Source organism: Acipenser ruthenus, chromosome 2 (assembly GCF_902713425.1).
Source record: "Acipenser ruthenus chromosome 2, fAciRut3.2 maternal haplotype, whole genome shotgun sequence".
Lineage (NCBI taxonomy): Eukaryota > Metazoa > Chordata > Actinopteri > Acipenseriformes > Acipenseridae > Acipenser > Acipenser ruthenus.
The window spans coordinates 22746056-22770481 of record NC_081190.1 but is presented as its reverse complement, the minus strand read 5'-3'; the positions used below and the strand labels follow the sequence as shown (position 1 = coordinate 22770481).

Sequence of the window (24426 nt, the reverse complement as noted above, 5' to 3'; positions counted from 1 at the left end):
TAAGAACTGATTTACCACTTTTGATCTTTAAGCAAACACAGATAACTTGCATGCCCTTCATGTTTTAGCTAGCAGGAGAGCTATTTACTGTATATTCTTGTAACTAAGGGGCATATTCTCAAAGGACTTGCATGCCTCGTAAGGGTATTTACCCACGTGAAGAAGGTTTTATGCGGGGTCGGAGCTGCTATTTGCATTCTGGAAAGAGCGTGAGAAAAGCACGCACACACCTGGAGCACAGATGCGAGCTTCAGGACGCGCAGGATTAAAAGTAGGCGTGGTTTAGCTAAAAATAGGAGTTGCCACAGATACGCGGAAGATATTTGCATTCTGAAACTAAAAGACGAGACACCACGCATAAACTACTCAGCATGAGAACAAGAGTAAGGGGCACCTAGGAGCTTCAGCCTAGCGGCCATGAGTAGTAAACACAGTTGAAGACAACCACAGTTATGATTAAAACAAGAGGTTAAATTCTGCCGGTACTCACCGGTACTCTGTACCGGGATTTATTTAATTTGCTTTTCATCCAACGCAGATGCATTCCATCCACTCACACAGTCCACTAGCGCAACGTTACTCAAATGCGCTTTCATTCAGCACAGTTCGTGCTGCTTGCATTATGTTTCCTCATACTGCTTCTGTTTTTGTTAGCTGCTATTGGCCACTATTAACATCAGTATAATCATTGCATGTTGATTGGCTGAGCTTTCATTCTGATCAGATTTCATTTTGGCATGTCACAAATCTTCACCCATTTCGCTTTGTGTCAGTCCTCATTCGTTCATCAACGAGACTTTAGCAGTGGAACGTGAAAACAGCGGCATGGAGTAATTGTCATTATAATGAAGTAATATTTTTTTTCAGCGTGGCGGATAAACTGAAATATTCTAAACAAACATTGCTGCACATGAATTTGAAGGCAAAAATCCACGTCAGTGTTCGCCATAAATTACATAGTTGATAAATATTAGAAATAATTATAACGCGCTTTGCCTTGCACCCATTTATCACATTGCCAGAATTTGCAGGACATTTTCTAAAATGGCAAGTGATGTGTGGGACAGTAGGGATTAACAATAACATAAAAAAAAACAGGATCAAAGTGCAGCTTTTGGTAAGCGAGAATCACAGATATAGGTGTGCTTCATGCTTTTCACTGGCACAACTTGCAAGGTACATGTTAAGCATAGTGATCAACGTTTTGTTTTGTTGTTATCCTAGTATTTTCTGTTATGAGGACTAATAAATGAAAACCAAAACAGCAAGGTGTTTTTTCTTTGTACAATGCCCCCTTTTCTAAAACATTTTGAAGAGTTTATTTAAGTTAAATGTGAGTTTTTACTTGCATGCACATCTGAAAAAAAGGCATAAGTAAACCACATTAATGATATTACTTTATGAAAATGTGTCTTTTGCCACTTTGTTTCTTTTTCTGGACTAGATCATGGTAATTAATCTACACAGAAACACAACAGAGATATTGTAAGATAAGTAATAAGTACAAACTAAATACAAGAAACAGGGAGATATGTTCTAATCCAAGGCTATTATTGTAGCATGGCCAGGTACTGTTGTAGAAAGTATGGGGATGATTTCAGGGAATACTATGGAGATTAAAATGGCCAAGTACATCATTAGTAGTGGTAGTGCCTGTTACATAATACATTTGAGGGGTATTTTAGCCCCTATCTGTTCACCAAATTATAACCACATACAATACCCAGGAGTATGTATGTCAATGTTCCTCTTATAGTTAAAGCCTCCTTAAATAAATGTCTGAAGTTGTGCTTACAATTACACCTACATACATACAACAACCAAACATTTTTTAAATGACAGCTTTTTCCACTATGCCATGTTTGTGGTTTTAGTTTTGTTGTCCCAAATACAGTTAGATAATTGTGGTTCAAGTGCCTAGCTTTCTGGTCTTCTTATTTAATTCATTTTTACATTTTTTTTTTTTATGAATTATAACATGTCGGGTAGTTTTTAAAGAAACATATATGAAGCCATAGTAATCTTTTCCGAAACTTGAAAGGGAATTATTTTGACGGACTTCAACTCCCATTGTGGTTTGAGAGCTCCCAAACCCAAAAGGTCCTAGTGAAAAAGAGCAGATTGAAAGCGAGACAATCTTGTGAGAATGTGCAAGAGACGAGATTAAAATCAGCTGGATCTGGAAATTGGCTGCTTCTGAGTAAAGGAAATGGCTGAAATCAGTTCCAGCCTGTAAGAGAGACGACCGTTTCAAACCACCTCCACTGGCAATGTCAGTGATGAACACGCAGAAAAGAAATTAGTTTGGTTTAGCAGTGGAATCCAACAAATACAGTTGGGTCCAAAACTTGTGCAAAAACGTAAAGCCTTCATTTTTTAAAAGAAGCTGTTTATGAGGCTGTGCACAGAGTAAATGTTTTGCCGCGTTGTTCAATCACCAGGCACTCTAATCGCTCGCAGCCTTAAGCAAGCTAACACCCCTGCCCTTGTATGTCTCTCATTCTGTGTCTTTTTTTCTTTCTTTAAACAAGGAATGCTTCATTCTACTATGAGTTATGACTATCTGTTTAATTTTAATCTCCTAAATTCAATTTACACTGATAACAAAGCAAGTTATGTCACAATAAGTGTGTTGTCTCTGTGTGCCACTGCCTTCACTTCAAAAACACAGTGAAACATTTACCAAGATATCACCTCCTAGAATTAGAAACAGTACAAATCAGTTTTAAAAGCCATTCATCTTATCATAATTTTGTGCATCTATGGAAGAGACATCTTTTTTTAAACTGATAATCTTGATGGTTAACGTAGCTAGATGGTGACCGAAATGAACTAATGTTCAGATTTTCTACTACCCTTGAAGATCTAATTTGAAGGAGTATAGAAAAACAGTAGGTCTTTTGCATCAGTATCTTAATTAGAAAACTTGCAGAGTCACCAAGAGCTTGCTATTATAACATGCAGTGTGATAATATCAGTTGGGTTTCTAGAAATAGATTCACAAGATCAAGTGATGGGCTGGTTCTCTTATGGGTTTACCTCCTGAAGAACTATGGATTTGGGGAAGAAAGGGGGTGGTTTACACTTTTCATATAATCTATTTGTTTAATAACCAGTTAGAAATGTAGCAATCGTGTTATGACTACCAGAATTCCTCATTATAAACAGAACTTGTAATATTCCTTGGAACATAGTTTGTATGTGGATAGAACTGTCAGTATGCCATAATTTGTGTACACGATCTAAAGAATTGAACATTCCTGCTGATATGTAATTAGCTCTGGCCTACAGTGTACAACAGAAACTGTCAGACATCTATACTTTGCAGTGGTATTTTTAGTTTTGCAGCTTTATCAAAAGCATGTGAGCCTTTTAAAAGTTTTCAGTGCTGGGTATGAGGTTGGGTACCACAGCATCTTGCAGAGGTGAGTTATTTTGCATAAAGGATGTGCTATTTTAGACTACAATAAACCATTTACATAACTTTTTGAGGTTGATCGATAATGGACTGACCTTCTACCAACGCTAAACAAGAAGGAAAAATGTAAGTGTGTAATGCTGTTGGGGAATGCACCCTTATTGAAATTTGAAAAAGGAACAGGGAATACTGTTCTGCCAGAACAGCAGTGTTTGTATAAAACAAAATTAAAAGTTATGCAGGTCATTTTTGTAGTCCTAACGTTTCATGTGGGTGTGCCCCATTTTGAATGCCATTTTTGTTGCAAGCATTGCTGGGAGCCATGAAAAGGTTTTCATTTAGATGTAACGGAGATGATAACCTGAACTTTGTCCTGAGCTCGCTGTTGAAGTTGCTATGTGGTGAATGCACGAGGAAGAGAAATGGTGTTAAACTACCAAACATATAACAACACCAATGTGCAACATCAGGCCATGTGCTGTGCTGGCATCATGTTTTTTAGACTTGTTATTTTACTTCAACATGTCTTGTTTCATGAAAGAATGAGAATTTTCTTTAGAAATCTAAAACTTTTGTGTGGTTTAATTAATGAGATTGCATGCTTTTACAAATATGTAACTATTGGCATGCTTTTTCCCCACTGTTCTATGCAAACCTAGGGGAATAGTTTGGAAAGTTTTCCAGATACTTTTTTCTCAGATGAAATCTGCATTTAAGGTTTTTAATGCATGCATGCATGCACTATTAGAACTAGTTCATGTGGCAAATACAAATTTTGTGTTTCTTTACAACAGTTGTTTTTACAGATTTTAGCTTTTAGGTCAGGAGGTGTTAAAATGGGCAACTTCAGACACGTTCTCACCAAGTATAAGTTACACAGCTCTTCTTTTGTATCGTAACATAGTAGATTTGCAATGCGACTTGACCACCTTGTTTTAAAGAGAGATTTATTTTGATTTAATACCAAGAAGAGAATGAAGCATTTTGTCAGTTTAATTTACAATGATTGTGTTTTGCAGATGTTCTTTCAATTTACTGGGTAATGCTTTTAATTGAATGGCTGCTATAATTCACTGTATTACTTTGGTTGGAAAGAGCTCTGATGTGGTGCCTTTTTAGATGATGTGTGGACAGACTGCAACTCTTCTGTATTGGTTTGCACACATGGACATAAGCAAAAGCACCATCCTTAAATATGATGAGCTGGAACGGTATTGGGCATGTAAATGTGTGAAATATGATTACAGACAAAAGGCAGCATGGTGTCATTAATCAGCTTGAAACTGAAAACTGATCCACTGTATTTGCTGTGATTCATGGTTCCTGGTCATCCTATTTTCTGTACTTTTTAAAAACTCTTTAAAAACAAACAATCTAAATCATTTAAAGATTTTTTTTTCTATCTATCTTTGGGCCTTTTGTTAAAGTGCTTTTTATTTAAGGTGCATCATTCTTCAGGGGATTGAGGAGGAGGAAGATGCAGTATAGTGGCTGCCACCTGGCAGTCCTTGCTGTGTCTTAACGGGGATGAGAATATGTGAGGAGGAAAGTGAAAGGGCCTGCTGTGCCAGAGATGAAAGCTTTCATAACTAGAGATACCAGAAAGAAAGAGGCGTGCTCCAAGCTGGATCAGGCTGTCTAATGAGATTGGAGAGATCTCTGCTGTTCCACTGACCTGATAGCTGATAAGCCCTGGCAGCCCAGATATGAGTGGATTACAGGGTGAGAATAAGAACTGTTAACAAAGTTTATAAGCTAGTGGGAGATAGGACTTTTTATGTACACGAACATGCTCACTACATAAAACATACACGTTATGGGAGAGCTGAACCGAAATGAGAAATGTTAACACCTAACAAAAAGGGCCTTTTTAACACTTTTTTCAGTTTTAACACGCACTTTATTTATTTAAGGCCCCTTTTTCATTTTTATTTATTTATTTATTACAGAATGTTTATGTGAATTAAATAGTGTTGGTATTTATGACATGTATTCTTGACTATTTCTAAATATCAGAAATGCTAGTTATGTAGCATCTTGAAAGAGTTGGGAATGTGCTTCCCTGATGTTGATGAGGAGATTTGCAGTATGGTTTGGGAGAAAAATAACTGAAATTATATACTAACAGACAGGCTGTGTTAGGTGGGCAGAACCACTGGAGAGTGGCACAGATATTTTAACCACAATGCCATATATGTTAATATGGAGCAGTTCAGAATGTAATTGAAAGGCCTGTACTTTTGGATACTCTTAGACTGTACATTATACTGTAGGCAATGTAGTTTATTGATGTATGTATTTATTAGAAAAGGTAACCAGTACACTGAGGGTTTGATATCCCCTCTCTAGTGACAATTGTGTTGCTCTTTTTTGTTTTCCACCCCCTTTTTTTACAAGGCTGAGGAGCAGCGGCTTGCATTGGTTGCCAGGAGTGGCGGATGTTGAAAGAGGAATTTTCAATGAAAGGCAGTGATTCAGTGGCCTAAGTGCCCTACATCTCACACAGCCAAAGTAATCAGATTAGCAGCTGAATCAAAGCTTTACAGTGACTTCTTTTGTTGGGCACTACCGACCCGGTTACCGACTCTTGCAAGGGTCAACAATGTTCAATTTGATGAGAATGGAAGAAAATATGTAATAGGGTGGTAACTGGAAAGGGTTGTTGATTTACAGGTTTTGAAATGAAGTGGTGTTGGCAGAGAGGTCAAAGGGTAACCAAGGATTTAGGCATATTTTACTTAGATATTGCTAAAAGGTAAAGTTAAAAAATGTGTACGGTAAAATGTTTTCTATATTCGTGATTCCAGTTTTTTTTTTTTAAATGTCTTCCAGGATATTTTGGGTTAAAAGTGAACCCTACTTCACCTGGTTGGACGGGAATCTTTGTCTGCTCAATTCTGGAGTTTCCCTCTTATTTGCTTTTATGCCCTCATTCATAGACAACAAAAGAGCATGGAGCAACCAATTAAGAATTCTGTTTGCTTCCTATAACCCCTGTTTAAGAAAGTGTATGTACTGTATTTCTTACCATAATACTGTTAGTTATTGTGTGCTTATGTGTTTTTAAAATTAGATTATGCACATTGGACTATTTGTGAAAGGAGCAATGGACCCTCTTCACCAAACTCTGGAGTGATTTTAAAAAAGCGATCAAAACTGACAACCGTCTAGTTTCATGAATTTTGTCAGTCATTCGTTTAAATTTCATAGCTTTGTGAATAAGACCCAATATTTATGCCTATTTAGAAGCTACTCTGTCATATTGATGCCAGTTGTATTGTCTTGTGTATCTTTGTATGCGAATATTGACTTTTCCCTGGAGTGTCAGTGTGAGAGAGGTATCCTGGGTTTTAATCTTATGCAGTGTGTGGCACAGGACTCCACAAGAGCATTATCGTCAACGGCAACCACATCCATGTAGACAACTACCACAACACCTTGCCAGTAAGTGTTACCTTGTTTTCAACTACCACACGGTCGAGCCTTCATTGAGAGGGATTTTCTCATTATTTTTTTTAAAACAGCACTTCAGGAATTAGATTTACTTTTAAACTTGAAATGGTTCGTTGTGTACCCTTCCGCTGAGAAGTTTTAGGAAGTGTCCCAAAAATTTTCTGAAAAAGGAGAGAAAAAAACAAACAACTTTTATTAAAGAAATAACTTTTTATTCATCGGAGTTACTTATAGTTTATCTGGACTGTGCCAAATTTCGGAACAGAGCAATATTAATGAAATGGCTGTGTCTTGTTTTGTTGTTGAAAGATGCTGAGCTCCAGTCGAGCTGTGATTGGTTGACTCAGCAGTTGTGGTACAGGACTGGTTGCTTTCATCAGTGCAAAGTATTGATTGGCTGGTTTTTGGTTTTTAGTATTTGTTATCCAATAGATGTGAACTTTGCTTTCATTATGGCAAGTAAAAATGAAAAAGCAGATACTTGCGCGGATTGATTTAAGTTTGATTCACAGTTGATGCTGTGACGAAGCAGCAGTCATCTACTGCCTGATTTAGACGATCTCTAGAGCTGGAAGCTGGTTGGCTGAATATACTAAATTTTCTAATACAATATTATACACTTTTTTTTACCTTTTTATCGGATTTCTAAGGAAAGTTTCAAACTGTAACTACTTGCCTTTAGTTTTGGTAATTCCTTTGTTTTTTGGGCAAGTGTAGTTTTAAGTAGACGTAGGTAAAGTACACATGATTTTTCTGGTTTTGTTCATTAGCACTGTGCCCATTATTATTATTATTTTTTGGGGGGGCTTTACCATGGCTTAATGTTAATTCCTTTAATTGACCAAAGTTTGACATAGTAGTTGATTTTATGCTTGTTGCAGTCCCTTAGAAATTTAAAGAAATCCTTCGAGGTCATGTTTCAAGCTGTCACATGTATGCTTTAGGCATGTTAGGAAAGTCACAGTTTAAAACATGTGTATTTCATTCCTGCACAGGGTAATGAACTGTTTAAGCATGATAGAAAATTAGAAATGTGTATTCTCTTGTTTTGTAAATGTTTCTCTTCAAATACAAAGGTTGATTAATAGCCCGATTCAAACAGGACAGACAATCACCACATAAACAGGTGGTTTCGGAATTTTTACCGAATACAAAACATAATTGGTGACTCTTAAAAAAATAAATAAATAAATAAATAAATAAATAAATAAATAAAAAAATGGATGCTTTGAACGGTGTGTTTGAAGGCATGTATAGAAATACATATCACTCAAGGGACGAAATGGTTATTCTAGCCTTTGGAAAAGAAGGCACAACAAAATTAGTTATTTACACCCGGTTCTCTGTTTACAAATCATGCACAAAAGCGCCTTCTCTGGCCACAACATCACATTTCATTTAGAATTTACCGACTTTTCTTGATGAAAACTAATCTGAGATTTAGAAAGGCCAAGAGAGAGATAGAGATGAGCATTGCCAAGGGGGCTAAAACCAATTCCAAAAAGTTATTCCAATATTCTAACAGCAAAAGAACATTGACGGAGGAAGTAAAATGTCTATACAAATGACAACATCATAGATGAAGAGAAAAAAACAGCAAATATATTGAATTATTACTTTTCACGAGTTTTTACAAAGGAGGATACGGGCAACATGCCCCACATGTTGACCTGTTCCTGTCCAGTTTTAAACAACTTTAGCATAACAGAGGCAGAAGTATTAAAGGGAGTAGGATCTCTTAAAATAAACAAATCCCCTGGGCCTGATGAGATCCTCCCAGTATTATTTATTTATTTATTTATTATTATTATTATTATTATTATTATTATTATTATTATTATTATTATTATTATTATTATTATTATTATTTATTTCTTAGCAGACGCCCTCATCCAGGGCAACTTACAAGATATCACATTATTTTTACATACAATTACCCATTTATACAGTTGGGTTTTTACTGGAGCAATCTAGGTAAAGTACCTTGCTCAAGGGTACAGCAGCAGTGTCCCCCACCTGGGATTGAACCGATGACCCTCCGGTCAAGAGTCCAGAGCCCTAACCACTACTCCTCACTGCTAGTACTCAAAGAAATGAAAGAAGTTATTTACAAACCGCTAACCAAGATCATGCAACAGTCTCTTGACACAGACTGGAGAATTTCCAATGTAATACCGATCCACAAAAAGGGAGACAAAACCGAACCAGGTAACTACAGACCAATAAGCCTGACTTCGATTATATGTAAACTTATGGAAACTATAATAAGATCCAAAATGGAAAATTACCTATATGGTAACAGTATCCAGGGAGACAGTCAGCATGGTTTTAGGAAAGGGAAATCATGTTTAACTAACCTGCTTGATTTTTTTTTTTTTGAGGATGCCAGATTGACAATGGATAATTGCAAAGCATATGACATGGTTTATTTAGATTTCCAGAAAGATTTTGACAAAGTCCTGCATAAAAGATTAATTCTCAAACTGAGTGCAGTAGGGATTAAAGGAAATGCATGCACATGGATTAGGGAGTGGTTAACAAGTAAAAAACAGAAAGTATTGATTAGAGGAGAAACCTCAAAATGGAGCGAGGTAACCAGTGGAGTACCACAGTGTTCCGTATTGGGTCCTCTGCTCTTCCTAATCTACATTAATGACTTAGATTCTGGTATAGTAAGCAAACTTGGCAAACACCGTTGCAGCAGCAAAGGTCATTCAAAATGATCTGGACAGCATTCAGAACTGGGCTGGCACATGGCAAATGACATTTAATATAGAAAAGTATAAGGCAATAAAAATCTCCATTATAAATACCATATGGGAGATACTGAAATTGAAGAAGGAATCTATGAAAAAAGATCTAGGAGTTTATGTTGCCTCAGAAATGTCTTCATCTAGACAATGTGGCAAAGCTATAAAAAATGCCAACAAAATGCTTGGATATATAGTGAAATGTTTTGAATTTAAATCAAGGGAAGTAATGTTAAAATTTAACAATGCATTAGTAAGACCTCATCTAGAATATTGTGTTCAGTTCTGGTCACCTCGCTACAAAAAGGATATTGCTGCTGTAGAAAGAGTGCAAAGAAGAGCAACCAGAATTATCCGAGGTTTAAAAGGCATGTCATATACAGACAGGCTAAAATAATTTAATCTATTCAGACTTGAACAAAGAAGATTACGCAGCGATCTGATTCAAGCATTCAAAATTTTAAAAGTTGTTGACAATGTCGACCCAAGGGACTTTTTCAACCTGAAAAAAGAAACAAGGACCAGGGGTCACAAATAGAGGTTAGATAAAGGGGCATTCAGAACAGAAAATAGGAGGCACTTTTTTACACAGAGAATTGTGAGGGTCTGGAACCAACTCCCCAGTAATGTTGTTGAAGCTGACACCCTGGGATCCTTCAAGAAGCTGCTTGATGAGATTCTGGGATCAATAGGCTACTAAAAACCAAACGAGCAAGATGGGCCAAAATGGCCTCCTCTCGTTTGTAAAATTTCTTCTGTTCTTATGTTCTTATCTGTTTCCTGATTTGTGGTTATGTACAATGGTAGATAACCTGCAAATGAAAAATGCAACCACAACATCCATACCTACACAAGTTGGTCATGCCTTCGATGAATATAGCTTGGCTTTCGTGTAATAAATTGCATTACTGCAGAAAACTGCATTTTAAAATTGTTGCAATATATAAGCATTATTATTATTATTATTATTATTATTATTATTATTATTATTATTATTATTCACTTTATCATAATCTTTCAAGATGATGTACATGTTATTTTGTACTGATTGTAAGATTGTGCTAGGCCATCAACAGTAGCCAGTGGATTTAGCTATAAACTCTAATCAAATAAATATGTATAATTCATTGTAACAAACAATTCAGTGATGATTGTAGCCTGAAAAGTTTGATTTTTAACTGTCATGTGCTGTTATCAGACATCAGATGGCTGTATCTGTCAGGACCCGAGGGGGAAATAAACTGTGGCATTAACACGCTTTTTGTAAACTATTATCGTCTAGTGCATTCCAGAGAATCACAAGTCTCACACACTTTGAAAGTGCAGTGGTATATAATTACGTACTGTCCTGATAAGCTACAGCTGTAGATGGGTGTGTTTTATGTAGACATACAAAGGAAAGGGAGATTGGGAACAAACCAAAAACTGTCATTTAAAGGTTTAGTGAAGCGACTTGTGTTTGTGGTAATGCTGCCGTGGCCTCCACATACATTCAGTCATGTTTCAGGCAGAAACTAAAGCGCATCAAATCCAAATATTTCTCAAAGCATTAATACTGGACTGCAGAAAAAGGATATGCTATCTTAATTTATTGTGTGCTTGTAAAAATCTAGCAAATAATGTGTTATGCAAGTCATTTGCGAAACATATCCAGACAGGCCTCAATTTTACCCTGCCATCTATTTATTGTTTTAAGAAAGTAATAGGTCTTTAAGTTCCCCTAAGTATGTCATTAGATGTCAATTACATCTGGTACAGTGGTTAGTAAGTAGAATAGAATACATATTTAATTACTCCATTGCCCCTGATACCAAATCAAACTGATGTTCCATTGTACCTAATAACAAAAAATCAGTCTGCCATTATTTGGTGGTTTGTTCGGTCAACTGTAAATCCTGTGTAAAATTTTGTAATACATTTCATGTGGGTTTTGTATGAATCTCCTATTGTTGTTCCTTTTATTTACCAGGCTTAACTCGTGCCCTTTTTCAACCACAGGGTCTGGGGTAGTAAATGGAAATCTGTCTGTAAAATCACAATTAGAAAAAGGGCTCCACTTGAATTACTGTATAAAGTGACACATACGAATGGTCATGTTTGTCTTCTCAGTAAACCAGACTGCAGTAGTACTCCAGTTTAGTATACTGGTTACTGTATAGTTAAACAGCCCCAGAAGGGAAGGTTGAAGTTGGACCTTTTCTCACGATGATAGGTCAGGTAAGGGTTTAACCTGAACCATGCTTCTATAGCTTTTATAAACTACATCAAAGCCAAGAAATACAAACACTGGAATTTTGCAAAAGGAAGCTGACATTTATCTTTTTGTGTTTCTTTTTCCTCCCTGTCAACAGAAGATGCAAACTTACCTCAACCAGGACAATCATTGGGACTGGCTGAAGGCCAAGACAGAGGGGTGTCCGTGCCCAAAGGTAATGCAAATGTGTTTAATTTAAATCACAGAAAAAGGAAATCTATTGCCTGAAAAAAAAAAAATTAAAATAAATTTAAAAAATCATTGCAAATAATGTATTAAAGGGTACTGGCGCAATATACTTACTTTGAAATATACATTTACTGTAGTCTTACGTTGGTCTACCCCAATACTAGCTTGAAGCCAATTGGTTGTTCTACTCAATAACTGTTTTTACAAGTACATAAAACCCACAGGTCTTTTTAAATAGTACATCTACTCTTCTAAATGGAGAGGGAACATGTAGCTGGTAGAGAGTTTGCTGAAGAGACGGTCGGGTATCGAAAAAGAAAACTGCCTCTGTGCCTTTGTTCTTTAACTATTTAGTTATTGCACTGTAAAATAATGGGAAGAAAGATGCATGGAAAGATCATAGACTTTTAGGCATGGGGTTGCAAAGAAGCTGAACCACATGATCAGCTGTGTAGTAAATGTATAGAGGTGAAGATTTATTGGACTCTGTATCCCAAACCCCAAATGGGAAACTGAGGACCACTGTGTCACATGTGAAAGGATTGAGAAACAGCCCAGAAGACCAACACGTGATCAGTCTACATACAGCAGAAGCAACTACTGAAGTAACTACAACAGAAAGCAACTACATAAATGTACACAATAACTAAAACACAATGAAAGTAGGGAGCATGTTACAAATGTGTTGACCGGAAAAGGGCACCAGCAGATGAAGTGGTCTCTCCCTAATAAAATAGCAGCATCGGGTCCAGTTTAGACAAATCAGTTTTATAAGCAGTTATGTTTTGAACAGCAAAAGTCATTGACCGGTACAGATTTTAGAATCTCACAGCTATAAGTTCGGAGATGGAAGCAAGGGCAGTTGTAGCGAATAAAAAACATTGTCCATTGTCTACCTCCTCTGTATCACACAAAGGCTTGACCTGTGCTCACAAGCACTGTGGGGCAGGAGTAGATAAGCCCACTCCCACCCCACTGCTTGTCTATTTTTTTTCATTATCCAATATTTATATTCCACAACATTAACAGATTAACGGACACTGAGTGCACATTACTGTAGAATCCACCTAAGAAGCCGGCGGGTGCAGCTGCCTATAGATTTCCTTGCATGTGTAGGTCTGTTTAATACCAGCAAAGGAAAATATTGCTGTGTACCACAGAAGCTATTTATATTGGCCCGACATCCTCGATGTCACTACCAAAATAATCAGACACTGTATTTACACGTGTACATAACAAATAGGTGCTGCTTTATGGAAGCTCTAATAAGTTTGTTTTTCTTTTTTTTCTGTTACTTGGCTATGGCACCTCCTGCTCGTGATTTGCAATCAGACTAGTAGGCAGATGGCATGTTGTGAGGAATTTCCTTGGGTGGGGCACTTCTGCTGACCTGATGTATATAAGCACAGCAAATGGAGAGTAGAGCAGGGAGGGGGGACCCTTGTAAAACACCTTTTTTTTTTTTTTAATTCAATACCGAACACCTAAAAGGCAAGATTGGTTTCTTTTGGATCTAACAGCCCTGATCAAACAGGTATCCTGCTGTGGCTCGAGCTAGACTGGATAAGTACAGGACATTAACTGTATTATTTGATGAGGTTTGTACCCTGCTGCTTTTCCCACTGGCTCACTTCAGTAGTCAGGGGGGGTTTCAGTCTAATTCCAGTCTTGTTGATCTCCTGTAATGGAATATACAGACTGTCTGTCTTCCTGCAACCCATCCTCCTGTCAGTCTATGACATCATCCAAACCCTGAACATTACAAACTCATCCATGATTTCCCCATATTGCAGTATGTATATGTGAATAACAAACAGTATACATGCATTTCCTTTTAGCCTCAGGTACTGATGCAGTTGCTGGTCCTAATCGAGTTTGATCACAATTGGATATGTGCGTCTCTATAATATGTGCAGATGTCAGTGTGCCATGCGTACATGGCTACCAACAGACGGATAGGCACTTTCATTCCTCTTATGAAGCAGAACACAAACGGCACGGTCTCATAACTATGGCTCCTGACTAGTGTTATAAAGGTGGAGCACTATCTATCTATCTATCTATCCTATAGCTTTTTTTTTTAAACCTCACTATTATGCTTTTTTTTTAAATGAGAGGTTTCCAACACTTGTTTTTAAACATATGGAAACAGTCATCGTTTTTCGATGAAAGCTTGCAGTGTACACTTTAAAAAGTAACTGATAATGATGTACATCTGTGTAGAACAGGGTTGTGTTGTGTATCTCTGACACCACAACAATGAATGCTGACTCCCCTGCAGAGATGAATATCAGGAGTCAACTGTCCTAACGGCATTGCACTCATTAAAAGCAAGCTGAACATAAACCACGAAACTGCAGTAAATACAGGAACATGACTTAGGAATTCTGGTTAGTAGACAAGGCAAGGGGACACTTGGCTGGTTTTAAAATTCATTTTTATACCTTTTTCAATGCACCCTTCTTAAATCTCTCTAGAGGAGCCCTCTTCTCTCCATGCTGGGTTCCTAACCCACTCTCTTTTCAGAGGGAATGTTTACCGCTTAGTCTTTTATGGAAATTCCCTACTTCTCTCCACTGTGAGCCCTTGCTGGGAGAGCAGAGCCTGAGCGATCATGGGCCTCCCAGTGACCACTTGATCAACACTGAAACTGATTCAGTTTTGATCGGTCATGGGGTTGGTGATGACTAATCTGTGATTCATTTTGCAGACAGTAGACACATTGCAAGACAGAATCCAGTAGCGTTGCCATAAAAATGTCAGTATATTTTAGAGGTTTTGTATTAGGAACGGTGAATAGCCCAGGAGGCAGACATAAATCTGTGTACATCCTGTATTGGAAATGGAACAGGAGAGAGTAACACATTGATGATGTGTTTATTTAATCCAATATTCCGTGTTTGCTTAGTTAATTATGTGAATGTATTTCCCACCAGCTAAAAAGTTAATTGAATGAAGCTATTCTTAGGAGTTGAGTCTTGTGAACTTCCCAACACAGAAGCCTATAAGGAGATAACAAATATTAAATATGATTCTGGTAATAGCATTACACTTGTTTGGCCATCTACAGTATAGACAAGATTCCTGAAATGAATTTGTTCACTGCGCTGTAGAGTTAAGAAGCATTTTTAAAGAAACCAGAGATGCCCCAAGGCCAACTGTGAGCAGCAGGATCTTTTACAGCAGTGTCATTCTGCTGGTATCCAAAATTAAACAAGAGCAGTTTCTTTTTGTTGACTGTATAAGGGTTAATGTAATTGCTGATGAAGTGCCATTAAGTAATGAAGTAACACACACAGCTGAATCTACTTTTCATAATGCAGATAATGAAAGAAGGTGTTATTTGTTATGGAAGCTGATTTAAATGGAAAGAAAGTTGACTAACCTGAGTTACTTCACCTTTAACCAGGCCATACTAAGCTTCAGCTAGTGAATGGTGCCAAAAGCATGCAGCCCTAGTATTGTTCATTTAATTTCCTAATGGAATTAGTTGCATGCCACTTCTGCATTTGATTTTGATTTAAAAAAATATATAAATATGGGCTTTAGAACTCCTGACGCACAGCTTCTGTGGCAGCTGGAATTACGTCATACAGACTGTGAATAAAAAAAAATTAAAAAATTGGCAGTCTTTGGAGACTTGGAGTTGTTTCCCTATAGGAAACTATAAACATGCTAGACGTCGTCCCCTCCCCCCCCCCCCCCCCCCTTCAGTGGTATGCAAAAGCATGATAGATGCTTTTGCTTGCTGTGATCTTTGCAGTATGCAATGTTGCACCATTATAATGACATTTTATAATAACGATTCCGTTTAGGCTGTATAGTTCTCTTCATACACTGATCTCTTTACAAAAGCAACATCCCTCGTTGAGAGATTTCCATAGTTAAATGCATTCTAAAGATTGCTTTTGAATTGACTCCCCACATCCCAGAAGGGCTCCCCACTGAGGCTGCATTTGAGGGCTCTCTGCTATTATGTAAATTTAAACAGATGTCAATTCAGTCAGGACAGCCTCTTTTTTTGTAGCTGCAGTGTTCTAATGGGAGAGGGTCTTAATAAATGGGGTGTGGCATTTTATAAAGTCAGGAAGGCCAACGTTTCAGGTAGTGCTTCATGGTTTACCTTACATCAACCTTACTTTTCATTTATTATCCATACAGTATTGACATTATTGGTTTGAGACTTAATAGGTATATATATATATATATATATATATATATATATATATATATATATATATATAATATATTTTCGTATATAATTTTAGACCTTTTGTAAATCCAAACGTAAAAATCCCTTTATGTTCCTTTCTTGGCTGGTATCGGTACCCAACGCAAAGTCACTCTGAGCCTTTATAAACACAGCTTTCCAGCTTATTAACTGAGCATGCCCTGATTCCTTGATATGGAGCTGGGTTCTTTTGTGAGCTCTGATCTGATCTTGCACTGCAGGTCATGCTTCACCGCAGCCAGATGAAAGACAGAGGCGTTCATGTGAGAACTTGCTTTATACCAATGCAAATCTGTTTTATGAGAAAAATAGCTACTTCCTCTTTTTTATTTTATAATGTCCTCTGTTTCCAAAAGCGAAGTATGTACTTTTTGGAATTCCACCCTAATGCTTCCATGCTTGTGTGAAGTGCTGCATATTAGGAATCCCTGAAGGTTGTGCTTTTAATATCAATTTACTTAATTGATGTAAATACACTTATATAGTATGCCAAAGTCATACATTTCAGGATGATTCATTTAGAAAATGAGGCTATGTGCATGTAAAACGTTTTCACACCATTTTTTTATAAATAATAAAGGGTTGAAAACTCAATTTAAAATGCATTTAACCCTAATGGTGTTAAATGCTTCTTAAAATGGCCTCCTGTTTACAGTATAATTTGGCTTTTCTCAACACAGTGACACTCTGTGGAGCACAATAAAACCTTGTAAAAGTACTAATCTGTAAAAACCGGATCTATTTCCCTGTTTACTTCACTGACTATCTGAACATTTGCCCCATTACAGAGAAGCCACATTATTAAGTTCTAAAAAAACAAAAACAAAAACACTGCCTTAATGTCAAGCACTAGGAGTCCAGTCTGAAGCACGGTGGGGGTTAGACTTAACACCTTCTTGTGCCAAATCCCTTCATGTCCTCCGTTATTCATTAGACTGCACAGTGAAGGTGACGGGGGCCTTGCGGTTCTGTTTACCAGTTTTGAAACCCGCAGCTTTTAAATCTAATACAGATATTTACAGTTGTGTTTAATCTTTGTTTTTTAAACAGGAAGCTCCATTTGAAGTAGGTCTTTAGGAAAAGGTACTCCTAAGGAACTGAATAATCTTGTGCATGGTAAACATCCCACTTGTCCAAATAGTAAACTTTGGGTAAAACTACTAGTACATTAGAAAATGTACAAATGCGAGGCCATTCTGCCCTTCTGAGCTCATTCGGTTCTTAGTAGCTGATTAATTTCAAGACTTTGTCAAGGTTGGGTCTTAAATCCAAGTGATTCTGCCTCAGCAAGTTGACAAGGTAACCCATTCCATACTCCCAACTCCCTCTGTCCTAAGTCTGTCTCCACTGAGTTTCCAACTGTATCCTCTGGTCCCAGTTTCTGTACTGGTTAGGGCTAACTATGTCAACTCCTTTTAAGATTTTAAAGTCTTCAATCATGTCCCCAAAAATTATTCTTTGTTAGAAACTAAGTAAAGTGGACAGATGTTTCAAGCTTGATTAAGATGGGAAGTTTATCTACTTGAGTTTCTTATTGTGTCCATGAAACCACTGGATTTCAATTGAAAAATAACCCTACTGCTGCATCCTCAACTGTGTAAATCTAAAGTATAAGAGGATAAAGCAGCAGCAGCATCCTTGTGTTATAAAACTGGTTCTGTTCCAACATAAATAGCTTTCTATTAAATATTTCATGTTTGCTTTTACCAGGTCAAAAGGTGTCTCTTGTAGGAAGGCGTTTGTTTCACAGAAAAGTCATTGATACTTAATCCAGATGTTGTTCCCTTAACTGTACAGCACTAATGTGATTATGGTATCAAGCATGAGATCACTGGGTTGGCACAATAGGTATCGACCAGTCAGATCTAGTGTATTGTGTCCAGAAAATAACACACATCTGGATCACAAAGAAGCATTAAAAATCGCTATGAATAGGAAAGCAACTGTATCTAATTTTGGTTTTAAAAAGGCAACTGCCAGAGAGCCAAAAGCAATCTAGAAGTTGGCATAGGTAATCGGAACAAGACCGGTTACGTTTATGCATTCATGTGCAGTTTTAACCTTTGCTCACCTTTGACCTTACAGGTGACTCCCTGACCTTCTTGGAACCAGTGAACAATATCACTATAGTTCAGGGACAGACGGCTACGCTGCATTGCAAAGTGGCAGGAAACCCACCACCCAACATAAAATGGCTGAAGAACGACGCTCCAGTGGTTCAGGAACAGGGGCGAATATCGATAAGGAAAACAGAGTCTGGTTCTAGATTACGCATCCAGGACTTGGACACCACAGATACAGGATACTACCAGTGTGTGGCATCCAACAGCCGGGAGACCATAACATCCACTGGAGTGCTGTTTGTCAAGCTTGGTAACATTTTAATGTTTTTTATTGCTTAGCTGGTTCTAGCCAAATGTCTGTTGCTGGAAATGCAGACAACTCAGCCTAAGGGCGGGCCACAAACTAAAGGCTGTTCACAGATTTTTGAAGTCCTGGCTTTTGTCAGCAACACTGCATGCCTTTATGAAAAGCCGTATTGTTCACATGACTGCACAGTACTTTATACAGTAAAACAAAACAAAAAAATATATAGTCTTAACTGATATTAACAAATGTAACATGTAACAGGATTTTAGCTCACTGAAAAGCAACACCACACACATAAGGTACTTTCATTCCAAAAGAAGTGCCAGCACATGAGAAATGACGTACACCTATACTTCTCCCACAGCATAAAATAATTACATATACAAATAAATAGGGTATTTACTATAGAAAGGATTCAATTCAAATGCTTTTATAACACATTAACTCTTTAATGGTAGGGGAATGCTAAACTTGTGATATATAGTGTGTATATATAAAGATACACTTCTATTTGTTTACAGCATCTGACAATTAAGAGTTCTACAAAGATTAGATATCTGGAATATTTTGCGACAGCAGTTTGTTAAAAGCTCCTCTTTGTAGGCAGTCTTGTGAACATTTTAAATTAGGTTTCAGTAACACTGAGCTTGTTATGTTTTTAGCCATTAAAAACATTCAAATTAAATCTTCGAATTAAAATATATATATATATATATATCATGAGCTTTCCTCCTAATTAGGTTTACCCTCAAAGACTTGCATACTTTTTTTAGTAAAGGTACATCTGGTTAATTCACGCATGGCATCGCTGCTACCTTGTTTTTCTAGAGGCAATCTGTTTTTCATTAAATCACCTATGAATTATTTGTTTTATCTGCAGGCTCACTACTGTGGGAAAAGGTGCGGACTGCAGTAGTGCATGTCCTTTTAACAATTTAAATGAGTCCCTTTCAGTGGAAAATGTGTAAACCTCCCGGTGTTGCTATAATTTTGGGTGCACATTGGGGGTATTCTGGACAGTTTTAGTAATAGCAGTGTGCACTTCAGCTTTTTATGTGCTGGCTGCCATTGGGTCAGCATTACAATCTTATAGCCAGCCTTTTTTTTTTTTTTTTTTTTGTTAAACTATTTCTGGTCGTACCAAATGTTGCCAATTAATTGTGATACCTAAGTAGCACTGCAGTGCTTTTTAAATGACAGTACTTGAGCAGTGCTTTTAGTTGTTACTTAAGAAGTATAAATAAAACTGCTACTAAATGCACTGAAGAGACAGACCAAAGTAGCTGGCCTAAGGGTTTCCCTTTATTAGTCCCTGGATAGTGACTTTGAGTGTTTTCCATGTGCAGTTTAACAAGCACTATGATAGTTAGCTCTACAGAGCCCAGGTGATGGGCAATGTGTGCCTGTTACTGTGCATCACTAAGACAAGAAGTCCATTCCAAGAACAAAGCAGGTGGAATAGCAGTGAACTCTCAAGCCCATTCTAGGTGGAAGTCGTCTTTTCACTGCCTCCAGATCCATATTAGGAATTAGAGGAACATATTACTTTATAGAAAAACTAGAACAGATCCTTATGGTACAAACGATCTATCTCAGTGTGCAGGCTGCTGTTTTAAAAAAGTTATGACGTTTCCTTCAGGCATGTTCTCCTAAATGAGATGAGAGACTGTATGGACGTATCTGATGGTTTGGTAGATTGCTTCCTTTAGTAACCTGTGTTCTTCTTTGTTTTTGCAGGGCAGTCCCCGACTGCTGGTTCCAACTACAATGACCAGTAAGTATTTTGTCTGATCAATGTAATATTCTTACAAGCTATTGCTATTTGATTCGGTTTTGTTACACAGCAAAGAAACATTGTACCTGACCAATAGATCATGATTTTATCAGTATTGAAATTAATTCCTGTACTTTTTCGTGATCAAATTTGACAGTACCGGGTAAATCTCCACAATGAAGAATGCTCAGTATTTGTTGGAGAACGCACTATACATGTAGCATAATCTTGTTTGCACGTATGAGCTACGGTTATTTCTGAGGTGAAGGCTGCGTTTTCATTTATCCACATGCCATGAGAAAAATATGGGGTGTGGGGCATTTTTTATTATCTGAAGTATGTAAAACCGTGCCTTTTATTCTAAGTTATAGAAAGGAAGGCACTTCAAATCTGTTGCAGCCACTGGAAAGTGAATTTGACACTGAAATCTGTAGCATAGGCACTCAGTTTTTCAGAAAATCAATGGCCTTCAGTGTTGTGTATTTATTATTTTCTTTGCACTCCAAAGTCTCGGTGAAATTCTTGCTTTACACAAACCTTTTCAGTGCTCTCGAGGCCACCCTACTGCTAAAGCACACTTGGTGGTTTGGGCTACAGCTCCATTCAACAAAGCTGACAGGGAAAAGGAAGAAGGACATGAACAGAACTCTGGACTTTCTAATCTCAGGGTCATTGGTGTATCTGACTGGAAGAACAAAAAAAAAAACATTTTCTCAACTAACTCCTGTGCAGTATCTAAGAATGCAATATGTCCCTGTTTGAAAACATACCAGTATGCCTTCATAAGCAATGACAAATAGTGCATTGTAGGATTCCATAAAGAAGGAACATTTAAAATGCCTTATGGGTTTTAATTGTCATTAATTAACCACAACTTCAAAAAGACTATCTTAGATTTTAAGGTAAAACTTAAGTAGTTTTACACTGATGAAAGCACTTGGTCACTTTCAAGTTTGACCTTTTTCTCTAATTTAACCCTTCCTTCCTTCCTTCCATGACTGTAGAATGGGATTGTAGGTGGATTTATACGGTAGGGTGCTCATAACTGTCATTAAAGCCAGGTGTTGGCATGAGGGGTTGGAGACTAGACTTTTCCAAGCAGGGCCTGCACATCTTGCCTTTCAGCATTCTGGTTGTGAAACCCTGTCTTAATGCTACTTTTAATGATGACCTTGAATGAGTTCATCACTGTGTAGGGAAGATAATGACAAGAAGAAATGCATTGCTGTTTCAAAGGAGTAATTTGCACATAGCAATAGTAACCCAGAGGATATAATATGACATTTCCACTGCAGTACTGAATGTATCCAGTTTTTAAAGTGAGCGAGACGGGCAGGTTAGGCAAAGTGCCTATCCAGGGTGATACAGCATGTCAGTAGCAATGCTGAGATTACATAATTACTCCAGTCTTCAACTCCAATTACTAGACACCCTTACTTCTAGTAAGTAGCGGGGTTCCGAAAAATCTAGCGTTATACGCCCCCACATGTTGCTACAACTGTTTAAATAACGTACCTATAATTTTTCTTTTCATTAACATCCCAACAACCTTTTACACTTATAACTTTAAAGTCTGTTTCAAAGCTCTTTTCAAAATGGCTGCTCCAGTGCACTGATAGTCTAAGGTTTATTGCCCACGTTGTCAAACAGGTAACAGCAATAATGATCCATGATGTGGTACAAAACAGAAAGCCAGAGCACTTTTTTTTTCTTTTTTTTTTTTTTTTTGAGCAGCCATTTTGAAAAGAGCTTTGAAACAGACTTTAAAGTTATAAATGTAAAAGGTTTTCAGGATGTAAACAATGAAAGAAAAATGACAGGTATGTTATTTAAACAGTTGTAGCAACGCGTGGGGACGTAAAAAACGCTATATTTTTCTGGACCCTGCTACTGCTTTAAGACCCGACCTGCTAGCTGCAGGTCACAGACTGGCTCCTTGGATTGCTGCAAACTATTGGACATCATAAATTCCAGTCTGAGAGTTTCTTTGTGTTACCACAAACCTTTGTGAATCAGAGCCTTTGCATGTCAGAGCAGAGGCTGTTTACCCCCAACCCCCTTTAAATGTTAGTGCAGCATACTGTATGCTTCCTTTTTGTAGGAAGAAAGTACCACATAAAACGCAAGTTTAGGTGTCAGAACAGGGTGTCCCAGATAACAATATATTGTTGTTTATCTAAACACCAACTGGTTGAGGAGGATGAGGGAAATGGTCTGCATATTAGAGGTTCTACGGTTGTTGTCTGTGACAATTTCTGATACAGGATACTTAAGATTAGAGCCCAGAAGGTGTTGGAAAGTTGTTGGACACAGTGCAGGTATCTCTTATTACGTAGTTGTTCTTTACTTTTAGTAAAGTTATTTACTCTTGGAAGAAGCCCAAGTTATTATAACAGAATGCCATCTGGCAAAATCCATAGAGGCAAGCTAATAGATGGTTGTAACATGTGAACTATTTTCTTAGGTTCCAGCTATGACAATACATTATTTTTTTTTCTTTTAGAAAAAAAATGAACAGGCTGTGGTTTGAGGAATGCTGGAATTGTAATTGTATAGGTTGTGGTATAGTTGTGTGAAATTTAAAAGTTACTTTTGACATTCCTCTGCTTTCACACTGTAACATCGTGATTAAAAATTCAGATACTGCGTGTTAAGTTTATTTTCCTGGAAGACAGGTTAACTTTGTGTTTTAAAGAGTATTAAAAATACACCATAGAGTAGTATCACAATTACACTAAAAAAAAAAAAAATAATAAAGTTTAGTCTGTAAAAATGTACTAGACGCTAGGTTTTACCAGGAAAATAAACCCAAAATAGATTCTTCTGTTTCTCCACATCTTATAAATGGCCTTACTTACTTGCAGAATAAGTTCTGCACAAATGTTCCTCTGTTCAAGCTGTTCACCAGAGCGAAAGACTTGGCTCCATTCAATGAAATGTTAGCACCTTGTTCTTTATGCCTTCCTTTCTGTGTCACCTATATGAGGTGCAGGCAATGAACTTAAATCAGAAATCTGGTTTCTATTAAATCATATTACAGCTGCTAGGATTAGGTAGATCACTCTTCATCAAGGATCTTACAGAAACGTCAGTCACTGTTACTGCTACTCCTTTCTGTGGTCTTAGCTGACTTGATTGAAATAGCTCAATTAAAAAACGAATGTAGGTGAATTCTAACAAATTCAGAACTACTAGTCTGTGAAATAACACTTTTGAAAGGTTTATTAAATACAGTTTTTTAAGGACATTTAAATAAATGCTAATTTCATGATATTTTATATCCCAGGATGTAAAACTGCAGTGAATTTTTGCAGTGGCACTGGGCCTGTAAATATGAGGTGGTAAACTAAATGCATTTGATGGCTTAAGTTTACTATGTGCTATTTTCTGCTTTCTGAAGTGTTTAATTTTGTCTCTTCAGATTTGAAAAATCTGAATAAAAAACAAATGAGTCATTCCCAATTGCAGTGGAATTGTTACCACATGTCATCTTTCTTGACTTCACAGGAAAATAAGACAAGACCATTTAAATATCATCTATCTTCTACTGGTTAAACCTTGCTAGAAAACTTACAAAAAAAGTTGGAGCTTTGATGCTGAACAATGCTTTTGGAAAACACTGCGAACCAAATAGGTTTCGCATGTTTTATTTCGATCAAAATTAATCATCTTTTTAAATTTCTAAAGTAACTGGACATCCATATTTATGTTTATATCAATATATTATGCAAGGGAAATTATGGCATATAAAGCCATAATTTCCCTTTTATTCTCATAAAACAAATAGCTGATTTATCATAGAACTGTGATTATTACAGTGTGTTTGAATTTACAGAACACACAATTTATGGTGTAAAATATTTTTGCAGCTTGATCTTAAGTGCAATGTAACACATCTGATGTATTTCTGTTCTCCCTGCTCTGTATGTCCTTGGCTTTTGCAGTTTGTCTCGTTGCAGGGTGGCAGGGCCCTCACTTTCTTTGATC

General features: G+C 37.1%; 1 protein-coding gene across 2 annotated transcripts in view; it reads left to right on the top strand.

Annotated features, from left to right (window-relative positions):
* The window catches only part of LOC117971931 (tyrosine-protein kinase transmembrane receptor ROR2-like), a 78688-nt gene that overhangs the window by 43342 nt on the left and 10920 nt on the right, over nucleotides 1-24426 (top strand). For both annotated transcript variants that reach the window (XM_034920051.2, XM_034920050.2), the window contains exons 2-4: nucleotides 11973-12050; nucleotides 18381-18668; nucleotides 20403-20439. In XM_034920051.2, coding sequence (XP_034775942.2) covers nucleotides 11973-12050; nucleotides 18381-18668; nucleotides 20403-20439 — 403 coding nt within the window. The remainder of the gene's footprint in view (nucleotides 1-11972; nucleotides 12051-18380; nucleotides 18669-20402; nucleotides 20440-24426) is intronic.